Source organism: Aquarana catesbeiana, linkage group LG09 (genome assembly GCF_042186555.1).
Source record: "Aquarana catesbeiana isolate 2022-GZ linkage group LG09, ASM4218655v1, whole genome shotgun sequence".
Lineage (NCBI taxonomy): Eukaryota > Metazoa > Chordata > Amphibia > Anura > Ranidae > Aquarana > Aquarana catesbeiana.
Window position 1 is genome coordinate 64,458,352 of NC_133332.1, and position 12,516 is coordinate 64,470,867.

Genomic DNA, 12,516 nt, shown 5'->3' on the forward strand with positions numbered 1-12,516 from the left:
TTGTTATTATTGTCATAATTAAAAATAGCTCAAATAAAGTGAATGAAAATATACTTGGAAAAATCAAGAGCTAAGCTCGTATGCATAATAAATGAAATAAATGACTCTTATGGCCAAACCGCGTGTGAAGGTACATAAAATTAACATATTTAACATATTTTAATATGGTTTGTATTGTAAGGAGTACCTGGTCACGTGAAAAAAGGTGGTAGATACTTTCCGATATTTAGGCATAGTTATCCATCCCAAGCTATAACTATATGTTAAACTAAATATAAATCCTCTGATCAAAAAATTCCAGGAAAAAGCAGCTAGTTGGATTAAACGTCCCCTTTCGGTAGTAGGCTGATGTAATTTGATAAAAATGGTCTGGGGTCCACAACTTTTATATGCGCACCACAACGCCCCTATCTGGATTCCTATCCACATTTTCAAAAAATGTAACACCATATTTAGCTCCTTGATCTGGAGGAAACAGGTGCCGCGTATTAAATTGGAAACATTACAGGAGGCAAAGGACTCGGGCGGGCTGGCAGTCCCGAACCCATACTATTATTTCATAGCAGCCCAATTACAACACCTAACGGGTTGGCAGAGCTCCGAGTCATCTGACCCTACGGGCAATATAATACGCACTTTACTCTCGAGTGGGGGCCTTGTGGAGTGCTTGGAAGCAGGAGAGTTCCGCAAAATACCTGAATACCGAACTATGGTGCTTATAGATAAAATATGGAATAAGGCCAAGCAACATTTTCACTATGAAGGGTATTCTGAATGGTCTCATATATGGAACAATAGCAACTTTTCCGAACTGTGTAAATTAAAGGGCTTCTCTGCGTGGTCTAGGAGCAGGGTGGTGTATATTCAGCAGCTATACCAGGGCGGACTTCTACGGGACTTCCAATCCCTAAGGGAAGAATATGGCATACCAAATGTTGTGTTTTTTCAATACTTACAACTTAGGCACGCCATCTCAGCACAAGCTACACTATCCAAATGGGAATTAACTAGACCCACGGTGCTCACACAACTAGTAACTTCAATGTCTAGGAAAGGACAGATATCATCTATATATGAATCCCTAATAATGCAGGTATCCAAGACTATGTCATTAAAATGCAGGACAAGTTGGGGGGAAGATATAGGTCACATCACAGATGAGGAATGGTCTGCTATAATGGAGAATGTACCCAAGGTGTCTCTTTCCTCCTCCCAAAAACTTACACAATTATTCATTATACACCGAACTTACCGTACCCCATATAAATTACATAAATGGCATAGAAGAGATGACCCTTTTTGCCCCCGTTGCAAGATAGAGAGGTATAGTGAGTATTTTGCAGACGTCACTTTTTGTCACAAAGTTTTGAAATTTGAAAAAAGAAAAAAAAAAAATGTTTTTTCTTGTCTTTCTTCATTTTCAAAAACAAATGAGAGCTGCAAAATACTCACCATGCCTCTCAGCAAATAGCTTGGGGTGTCTACTTTCCAAAATGGGGTCATTTGGGGGGGTTTTGTGCCACCTGGGCATTCCATGGCCTCCGAAACGGTGATAGGCAGTGAAGAGTAAAATCAAAAATTCACGCCCTTAGAAATCCTGAAGGCGGTGATTGGTTTTCGGGGCCCCGTACGCGGCTAGGCTCCCAAAAAGTCCCACACATGTGGTATCCCCATACTCAGGAGAAGCAGCTAAATGTATTTTGGGGTGCAATTCCACATATGCCCATGGCCTGTGTGAGCAATATATCATTTAGTGACAACTTTGTGCAAAAAAAAAAAAAAAGTGTCACATTCCCACAACTTGTGTCAAAATATAAAATATTCCATGGACTCAATATGCCTCTCAGCAAATAGCTTGGGGTGTCTACTTTCCAAAATGGGGTCATTTGGGGGGGGTTTGTGCCACCTGGGCATTTTATGGCCTCCGAAACTGTGATAGGCAGTGAAGAGTGAAATCAAAAATTTACACCCTTAGAAATCCTGAAGGCGGTGATTGGTTTTCGGGGTCCCGTACGCGCCTAGGCTCCCAAAAAGTCCCACACATGTGGTATCCCCGTACTCAGGAGAAGCAGCTGAATGTATTTTGGGGTGCAATTCCACATAGGCCCATGGCCTGTGTGAGCAATATATCATTTAGTGACAACTTTTTGTAAATATTTTTTTTTTTTTTTTTTTTTGTCATTATTCAATCACTTGGGACAAAAAAAATAAATATTCAATGGGTTCAACATGCCTATCAGCAATTTCCTTGGGGTGTCTACTTTCCAAAATGGGGTCATTTGTGGGGGTTTTGTACTGCCCTGCCATTTTAGCACCTCAAGAAATGACATAGGCAGTCATAAACTAAAAGCTGTGTAAATTCCAGAAAATGTACCCTAGTTTGTAGACGCTATAACTTTTGCGCAAACCAATAAATATACGCTTATTGACATTTTTTTTACCAAAGACATGTGGCCGAATACATTTTGGCCTAAATGTATGACTAAAATTGAGTTTATTGGATTTTTTTTATAACAAAAAGTAGAAAATATCATTTTTTTTCAAAATTTTCGGTCTTTTTCCGTTTGTAGCGCAAAAAATAAAAACTGCAGAGGTGATCAAATACCATCAAAAGAAAGCTCTATTTGTGGGAAGAAAAGGACGCAAATTTCGTTTGGGTACAGCATTGCATGATCGCGCAATTAAAAGTTAAAGCGACGCAGTGCCAAATTGGAAAAAGACCTCTGGTCCTTAGGCAGCATAATGGTCCGGGGCTCAAGTGGTTAAGGAAGAGGTTTTTATCTTCCTGTGTTTTATAAATAAATAAAAAAAATCTGATTTAAAAAAAGAAAAGATATAATAAAATATTTAGAAAAATGTGAGGGGTGTACTCACTTTTGTGAGATACTATATATATATATATATATATATATATATATATATATATATATATATATATATATATATACCGTATTTATCGGCGTATAACACGCGCCGGCGTATAACACGCACCCCAAGTTTAGGAGGGCATTTTAAGGAAAAAAACTTTTAGGAGGGAAGTTTAAGGAAAAAAAACTTACATTTAAATGCCCATCAATGCAGCCTCATCAGTGTTCATCTGTAGCCTTGTCCATCATTGCAGAATGATCAGTGTCCATTTGCAGCTTGCCCAGTGCCATTTTCAGCCTTGCCCATTGTCATAAGCAGCCTTGCCCTTAGTCATATGCAGCCTTGCCCAGTGCAGCCTTGCCCAATGCAGCCTTGTCCAGTGCAGTCTTGCCCAGTGCAGCCTTGCCCAGTGCAGCCTTGCCCAATGCAGCCTTGCCCAGTGCAGCCTTGCCCAAGGCAGCCTTGCCCAGTGCAGCCTTGACCAATGCAGCCTTGCCCAGTGCAGCCTTGCACCGTTTGCGCCATTTAAATCTGCCGCCGATAGACAGAGCCTGTGTACTCGGCTCGTCACGCCGCCCCGCCTCCCTGCTGAGGTTGAGAAGCGAGCGCTTCCGAAAAAGACTGAGCTGAGTATACTGTGTACTCATCTCGGCTCCGCTCGCAGTCCCGCCCAGTCCTGCCATTGGACGGAGTGTTATGTCCATCAAAGGAGCTGGGCGGGACTGCGAGCGGAGCCGAGCCGAGTACACAGTATACTCAGCTCGGTCTTTTTCGGAATGGAGCGCTGGAATTCGCGCGGTATGGAAGTGGTTAAATACCGAAGTTTGGCGCCATTCTATGGGTGTTTACAATGGGTATTCACAATTTTAAAGTGTGACATGTTAGGTATCTATTTACTCGGCGTAACATCATCTTTCACATTATACAAAACAATTGGGGTAAATATTGTGTTTTTTTTTTTTTTTTAATTCAGTAGCCTCCCTGGCGGCATGATTATGTCAGATTTTTGCTTCTCAAAGCGGTACAATTATTTTGCATAGAAATTTGGCGTTTTATATTGTAGGCCTGTAATTCTTAGCAATAACACACTTAAATCTGTCCAAACAAGAGTCTAGTAGATATCCCAGGTATGATACAGTTTGAAACATAAAATCATAAATTATAATATAATAAATAAATATAAATAATTATAAAAAAGAATAATATAATAATAATAATAAAATAAATTTCCCCACGATTCACTATCGCTCAATTCTGCAAGTGTTCTAATTTACTATCGCTGTATTCTAGCTGGTCTAAAACCACTTTTGATGTAGAGGGACACTTTTTGGTTGCTATGGACAATCTCCAGTTTCCAGGCAGAAAGAACAGTATATATCATATAAAACTGCATGCCGGGGCATTCGACAAAGCACTAGGGACAAAAGGGATGTGAAATAATTTCATATAGTAATGTCATCTGCAAGATTACACTGTACTGTATGTACTGTATTTTGATTTTTCAATTTTTTGAATTTGCCGTCGTGCTCCACGCCGTGCACAACGCCCATAGGGAACGGAGCCCGGCATACAGGTGCTTTGGACAGAGGACAGAGCCCACGGACACAGCGGGGGGGTACATCGCAGGATCCTGGGGACAAGGTAAGTATACCGCACCAGGATCCTGCAATGCTCAGGGTTACCGCTAATGATACTGAAATTTTACCCACTCGGGAAAACCACCAGGGAGGTTAAAGTGTTTTTTCCCAAATCACATTTGAAAAATTGCTGCGCAAATACTGTGTGACATAAAAAATTGCAACAACCACCATTGTATTCCTAGGGTCTCTGCTAAAAAAATATATATAATGTTTCAGGGTTCTGAGTAATTTTCTAGCAAAAAAAAAAAAATGATTTTTACATGTAGGAGAGAAGTGTCTGAATTGCCTTGGATAGCAAGTGGTTAAAAAAAAAAAAGAAAAATTTTATGCAGCGTTGAACTTTATGTAATGCTTCATGCGGCCTTGTGCTGCAATGTGTACTGGAACAAACTGCGCAGAAACGCAACACGTCCTACTTTTTTTCAGCATGATGGTGCAAATTGAAGCAATAGGACATAAGGTACAATGCCTTGCCTATGTGATTGGTGTGCATGAACCATAAGACCCTTTCACACTGAAGGCGTTTTTCAGGCATTTTTGCGATAAAAATAGCACCTGAAAAACGCCTCTCATGCCTCCCCAGTGTGAAAGCCTGAGTGCTTTCACACTGGGGCGGTGCGCTTGCAAGACGGGAAAAGAATTCCTACAAGCAGGATCTTTGGGGTGGTTTGGGAGTGGTGTATGCTCCACTTCCAAAATGTCCTGCCCATTGAAATGAATGGGCAGTGCCGTTGAAGCGCCTGAAAAACGCTTCAGCAGCACTGCAACATGGGCACTTTTAACCCTTTGTTCGGCCGCTAGTGGGGGGTTAAAAGCGCCCCGCTAGTGGCCGAAAAGCTTCGCTAAAACGTTGGTAAGGCGGCACTAAAACTAGCAGCGCTTTACTGCAAACGCGCTGTGAGTGTGAAAGGGGTGTTTTAGCTCTAGAAATAGCACCTGTAAAGTGCCTGAAAACTGCCTCCCATTCATTTTAGCGTGAATTTTCACACTGGGGCGGTGTGCTAGCTTAACCTTAGGAAAATTCCTGCAAGCAGCATCTTTGGGGCAGTTTGGGAGCGCTGTATACAGCACCCCCACAATGCCCTGGCCATTGGAATGAATGGGAAGCGCTTACGAATGCCCGAAAAGCGTTTCGGAATGCCCCAACATGAGCGTTTTTTTAACCCCTTTTTTGGGGTTAAAAGCGCCCCACTAGCGGCTGAAAAGCGCTGCCTAAACAGCGCTAAAGCACCACTAAAACGAGCAGCGCTTTAGCACTAATGGGGCCGCGGCCCCATTGTGAAAGGGATCTAAGCGCCATCCTGTCATGGTTTCCATGCTGAGCTTGAAAGAGAATGCAATAAACTCCACCAAGAAGGTGAACAACCTCATATAAAGCCATGGCATGTTAATATTAGAAGCTTTTTGCACACTCCAACTTCGAATTCTTTTATTTACATATAACAACAACGTCTCAAGAGACTCATGAGGCGTAATACAATGCGAGGAGCAAGATGGCGCCCTAAACCTCTCCAATGCGCGCCTCCACTAAGACACGCAGGCCCTCGGGTGCACTAACATGGCCGCCCTTTTAACCCATTCACGCCCACTGTTGCCAAGGGAGACGGGTGTCCGCCTGTTCCATTGGCGAGTCCGGTCTCCGCCCATAGACTGATAGCCAATGCGGAACGGCGCTGACTAAGAGAGCGGAACCCTATTGGTCGGAAGCGCGGTCGTGCCGTATGCTGTCACCAGAGGCCTTCCTTTGCACAGGTCGTCGCTGAGGGGGCTAGTCCAGCGCCGCCATTTTGTCCGCCCGCTTGTGATACCCGCGCTGCGAGTCGTGAGCTGCGAAGAGAGGATGGGGGATCATTACCATCGAGGCGGATACCCACCGGGACCTCCTAGGGATTTCCGCAGGGATGACCGATGTAAGTGAGGAGGGGGACGCAAAGCTAAGGCTGAGGGGGCAGAGGAACAATGGCAGGGCTGGTCACACTGACTGGGCCCCCATAGACAATGAGGGGACACCCGAGGGCTCAGATGCGGTGACTAGGCCTTGCTGTGGATTAGTAGGACTCCCTATCATCCAGTAAGGAGTCCGAGGGGCCCTGGAGTGGATGAATGTTTATTGTGGGGGGATTTCTGTCACGCATAAGATAAAACAAGCCGCATATTTCCAGAATATTCCACATAGAGTGCTTATTGTGTGCGTTACCCATAGCAACCAGGCCACGTCTGCATTTACTGGTCTAGCTGATGGTTGCTATGGGTTACTGTGTTTAAAGGGGGCCTTCACCTTACAGGGCATGTTGGTCCGCCCCCTCCCCTCATTCTAAGTTTTATTTATTTTATTTTTTTTTGTAATTGCTTTATTTGTGCACTACTGTAGACTCCTAGATTGTAAGCTCTAACGAGCGGGGCCCTCTGATTCTTCCTGTATTGTAATTGTACTGTTTGCCCTCATGTTGTAAAGCGCAAACTGTTGGTGCGATATAAATCCTGTATAATAATAATGATGATGTGGCCTAGGCAAGGATCCCCCCCCCCCCCCATGTGTAGATCTGCATCACGAGAGAGCCCTGCACTACATCAGCACCCTTCACCCCGGGTTCCCCGGCCATCTGCACACATGTGTGGGGTTTGCATGCACAAAGACTACTACTAGGGAGGTCCGAAACCTTCCCTGTCTATGTGTAGATGTGCCTTTTAGAATCTTATAGGCCAGGCCGAGCCCATGGATACATCTGGGCATGTGCAAGAATGGCAACACCGGGGGGACTGAATGCGGAACTCACAATGAGGACATTTGCCGGTGTCTTGCCGAATAAGTTCCTTCGGCGGATAGGTTCCCCCCCTGTACTGCGCAGGCGCAGCGCCTGCGCAGTACGTACTACTCTCGGCCGCCGGAGATAGCCGAAGCTCAAACGCTTCAATCAGCTGTACACGGCGCCTGCGCTCTGGGTCCAGGTTCCTTCCCCACTATCCAAGTGGACCTAGAGGGGGAATCTAAAAGTGCCGAGCGCAGCGAGGCCGTGCCCGAAGCGTGGAGAGCGAAGCGAGCCCGCGAGGGGCCCTCTTACAGGCGCCGTGTACAGCTGATTTTCAGCTGTTCCGCTTCGGCTATTTCCGCCGGACTCTACTGCGCATGCGCAGTAGAGGGGGGAACTAATCCGCCGAGCGGAACTTTCTCGGCAGAACACCGGCACACCCGGATCGACAAGTAGCGTCCAAACATTTATTTATTTTTTTTATAAAGGATGATCACAGAGCAGGCAGTGCAACGTTTCGGAGTCACGCAGGACCCCTTCATCAGGCTTGTGACACGTGAGTAAGGATGAGCTCCGGCGTGTTCGTATGCTGCACGTGCAGAGCCCGCCTGGAATGCGGCAATGCGCTGCGCTAATCACAGGCAGTCAGACATTTCCCGATCTCTGCAGCCGCACATAGGGAAATGTCTCACTGCTTGTGATTAGCGCTGTGCAGTGCCGATTTCCTGGCGGGCTCTGCACGTGGAGTGTGTGAACACACCAGAGCTCATCCTTAGTCCTGGGTGACTCCGCAACATTGCACTACCCCCTCTGTGAGGTGATCATTCTTTGTAAAAAAAAATATATACATATATGTTTGGAAGCTACTTGTCGATCCGTGGTGTGCTGGCAGATATCCTCATTGTGACTTTCTGAACCAGTTTCCAGCTGGTGGTTGCTGCAGCACCCAGATCTTTTAGCGCTTCATCCAGGAACATGTGCGATGGGAATATGGAGTATTATTGAATGCGGAGCTCCACCCAAAAGGAGAAGTTATGCTTTAAAGCTGAACTCCATCTTTCCACACACTTTCCACACCAAGCTGGCCCAAACTATGTCCCTCACTAACCTGTGAGGCCGCTGGATGTGTGGTATAAACTGTATGTAGCTGAGGCTCCATACAGCATGCCGCACTGTTTTCTGGGTTTGAGCCGTGACTTTGTCTCATAGCGGAAACACGCTAGAGCAGTGATGGTGAACCTTGGCACCCCAGATGTTTTGGAACTATATTTCCCATGATGCTCAGCCACGCTGCAGAGTGCATGAGCATCATGGGCAATGTAGTTCCAAAACATCTGGGGTGCCAAGGTTCACCATCACTGCTCTAGAGTCTATCTGATTGGCGTTTAGAGCAAGCAATGTATTTTGTCCATGAATGCAAAGCTTCCTCTGATTGGCTGAGGTTGTGACATCATTAGCCCACCTCTCTGACTCAGCCAATCAGAGGAAGCTTTGTATTCATTGATAGAATACATTGCTTGCTCTAAACGCCAATCAGATTGACTCTGTGTTCCGGGAATGAGACCGGAAGTCTCGGCTCCAACCCGGAACACAGGCGTTTTTGTGCTAAAAATAGCACCTGTACACTGCCTCTTCTGCTGCCCCAGTGTGAAAGGCCAAGTGCTTTCACACTGGGGCGGTGCGCTTGCAGGATGGGAAAAAAAAAGTCCTGCAAGCACCATCTTTTGGTGGTGATGGGGGCAACGCTGCCGAAGCGATGCTTTTCTGTGCTTTTTTACCATTTCCTCGGCCGCTAATGGGGGTTAAAAGCGCGCCACTAAAACTGCGCTTTACCACTAAGGCACCCGACCTGGTGTGAAAGTAGCCTTACACAAACATGAACTGTAATGGCATCCCAGTCTTAGTCCGTAGAGTTCAATATTGAGTTGGCCCACCCTTTGCAGCTTCAACTCTTCTGGGAAGGCTGTCCACGAGGTTTAGGAGTGTGTCTATGGGAATGTTTGACCATTCTTGCAGAAACACAATTGGGATGTTGGACAAGAAGGCCTGGCTCACAGTCTCTGCTCTAATTTGTCCCAAAGGTGTTCTCTGTTGGGTTGAGGTCAGGATTCTGTGCAGGCCAGTAAAGTTCCTCCGCCCCAAACTCGCTCATCCATGTCTTTATGGACCTTGCTTTGTTCACTGGTCCAAATAATTTTGTGGAGGAGGGATTATGGTGTGGGTTTTTTTTTTTCAGGGGTTGGGCTTGGCCCCCTTAGTTCCAGTGAAGGGAACTCCTTAAGACATAAATGAGTGAGTTTGGGGTGGAGGAACTTGACTGGCCTGTACAGAGTCCTGACCTTAACCCCATGGAACACCTTTGGGATGAATTAAAGTGGAGACTGCGAGTCAGGCCTTCTCATCCACATCAGTTCCTGATCTCACAAATGCTCTTCTGGAAGAATGGTCAAGCATTCCCATATACACACTCCTAAACCTTTGTGGACAGCCTCCCCAGAAGAGTTGAAGCTGCAAAGGGTGGGCCAACTCCATATTGAACCCTACGGACTAAGATTGGGATGTCATTAAAGTTCATGTGCGTGTAAAGACAGGCGTCCCAATACTTTTTGGGTTTAATACTGCTTTAAAGAGGAACTCTGGTCGACCTCCCCATTTTTATTTCTTTACTTTTGACCCCACTTACCTGATGGTGCTATCTGACCATTTCAGTTACCCATCCAGTGTTGTCCCGCTGAGACCATCTCATGCCTGGCCACAGCTCCTTCCCACGCCGCCATGATCTCTCTGATGTCATCGAGAGGCCTGCCATCTCTTCCCGGTTTAGCGGGCCTCTTGATGACATGCTGATAGGTCGGCCACCTCCTCCTGTTCTTGAATGAAAGGCTATGCCTACTGGTGTATGTGGCTTATATATCCAGGGAGGCACAGCAGCAGTGTGCGCGTCATTTGCCTAAGGCAATTGACATGCATGGGGAAGAGGGGCGGACTTTAAATAAAAATGAAATGCCCTATACCTGCAGAGGAGAGGTGGGATCGTCCTCAGGAGGCTGAAGTCCGCTTTAAGTAAAATACGGTCTGAGTTTATGACAGTGGGGTGAATGTGTGTGCCAATCATCAAGTGAATCTTTATAAATGCATCCCTTAGGGTGAAATATACCATTTAGAATCATTCCATTGCACATATATGCTTCTAGAAAAGTCTTATAAACATAAGTACATCATTGCCAGTGTGAATGAGGCCTTGGTTGTGGACTGCATGGTCTGCCTTGATGTAAATCAGGTTTTGGGGGGGGGGGGGGGTTGCTCACTGTGATTGGCTCTAAGGCTGGGTTCACACTTATGTGAATTGGATGCCAGTTTCCTCACATCCAATTCGCATGACAGGAGATTGGCCCTCAATGGAGTGGGTTCACATACCTCTGGGGGGGCCGCGGAGCGCACTGCAGAAGGGTCCTGTGCGTCTTTTGGTTCTGTTTCAGGTCCGAATTCAGGCACAAATTCAGACCTGATTTGCCCCTGAAACAGAGAACAGGGAAGCACTGCACCCTGTGCAGTCAGCCGCTCAGCATATTGTGTGAACCCGGCCTTAAGCTGGTCATAGACATGACATGTATGCAGGTTTGATTTGGTTACTGATTTTATAGAAAGTATAACTGGTGAACCTTTGTAGCGACACAGAGGAGGTATATGAGCGTTCCAATCTAACTGTACGATTTCTGTACTTTTTATTTAAAATTTACCAAAACTGTGTAGTTTAATGAGCTTCCTAAAGCGGAGTTCCACACGTTTTTTTGTTAAGTCAGCAGCTACAAAAAGTGTAGTTGCTGACTTTTAATAATCAGACACTCACCTGTCCAGCGATGCGGCCAACTGGAGCCTCGCTCCTCTCCGCTGGCCCCGTGATAGCCACTGTGGGCACCCAGCCGTGACAGCTTTTGCTTCACAGCCGGATGCGCACTGCACATGTGCGAGTCGCGCTGTGCTCTGCTAGTGGCCAGGCAATCTTCTGGGACCTGTCACGTGTCCCAGAAGATTGCAGAGAGGGAGGGGCCGCCTAGGGGGACAGGAGGAGTCGCCTATGCGGCCAAAAGCAGGAAGGAGGAAGTGAGATAGGAAGTCCCACTCTAAACTAAGTACCCCCTCCCCCCCCAAAATGACATGCCAAAAGTGGCACGTCAGGGGGCGAGGAGTGCTTAAAGCGGAGGGTCCACTTTTGGGTGGAACTCCGCTTTAAAGCAAGGTTCCAATCATGTTTTTGTTAAAAGTCAGCAGCTACAAAAAGTGTAGCTGCTGTCTTTTAATAAACACCCACTGACCTGTCCCACGATCCAGCGGTGCACTCACCCGTGCTGTGTTTTCCCGGTGTCCTCCCTCCCTCGCTGGCGCTGGCATTGGCATCTTTACTATGGGCACCCGGCTGTAACAGGGTGCCCACTGCGCATGCTCAGTGTGACTGGTCCCGAATCTTACTAGGACCTGTCGTGGCTCAGAAGACTTTGGGAGGGAGAACTTCCGCCTCCAATTGCCTAAGGCGACTGGAACTGAAGTGGGAGTAGGTACCTGTTCTCCCCCTCCTCCCCAAATGCTCAGTTTCAAACTGGAGTCGGGGAGGAGGCCTTAAAGTGGAAGTTCTACTTTTGGGTGGAACTCCGCTTTAAGGAATCGATAATGTCTTATCCAATCAGGCAAGCAGTTGTACTACATAGTTATTGTTTAAATTTAAAGGCGACAGTACTGTCAGATTGTATATGTATATGGCTAGATTGTTTTCACCTACGATTATAATTAATGATCAGTTTGTCACATGGTTTCTCTTTCGTATTGGGTGCTTTACCCTCCTCCCCATTTTTTTTATACATAATTTTTTTTTTTTTTTTTTTATAGTTACCTGATTTGTCCTTCGATTCAGATACTCATTTACCCAGCTGATTCAGCGTTCTGCTAAAATCTACTTTACGGGTCCTGGGCTGCCATTTTTTTCTATCTATTTTTTTTCATCATCAGGAGGTGGCTGTGTATTCTGAGTTCAGGCAGCTGCCTCCTGATGACACACTGCTAGGAGTAAAATGTCTGATTTCACTCACTACCTATACAATTTTGCAGGCCATAAAATGCCAAGATAGCACAACACCCCCCCCCCAATTGACCCCATTTTGGAAAGTAGACACCCCAAGCTATTTGATGAGAGGCATGTTGAGTCCATTAAATATTTTTATATTTTGCCACAAGTTGTGGGAAAATTACAAATGTTTTATTTT

General features: G+C 45.9%; 1 protein-coding gene across 3 annotated transcripts in view; it reads left to right on the top strand.

Annotated features, from left to right (window-relative positions):
- Positions 1-6,213: 6,213 nt before the first annotated feature.
- The window catches only part of HNRNPUL1 (heterogeneous nuclear ribonucleoprotein U like 1), a 28,301-nt gene continuing 21,998 nt past the window's right edge, over positions 6,214-12,516 (top strand). For 2 of the 3 annotated variants that reach the window (XM_073598666.1, XM_073598667.1), the window contains exon 1: positions 6,214-6,418. In XM_073598666.1, the coding sequence (XP_073454767.1) occupies positions 6,349-6,418 (70 nt within the window). In that variant the 5' untranslated portion in view covers positions 6,214-6,348. The remainder of the gene's footprint in view (positions 6,419-12,516) is intronic. The other variant, XM_073598665.1, reaches the window with a different exon arrangement.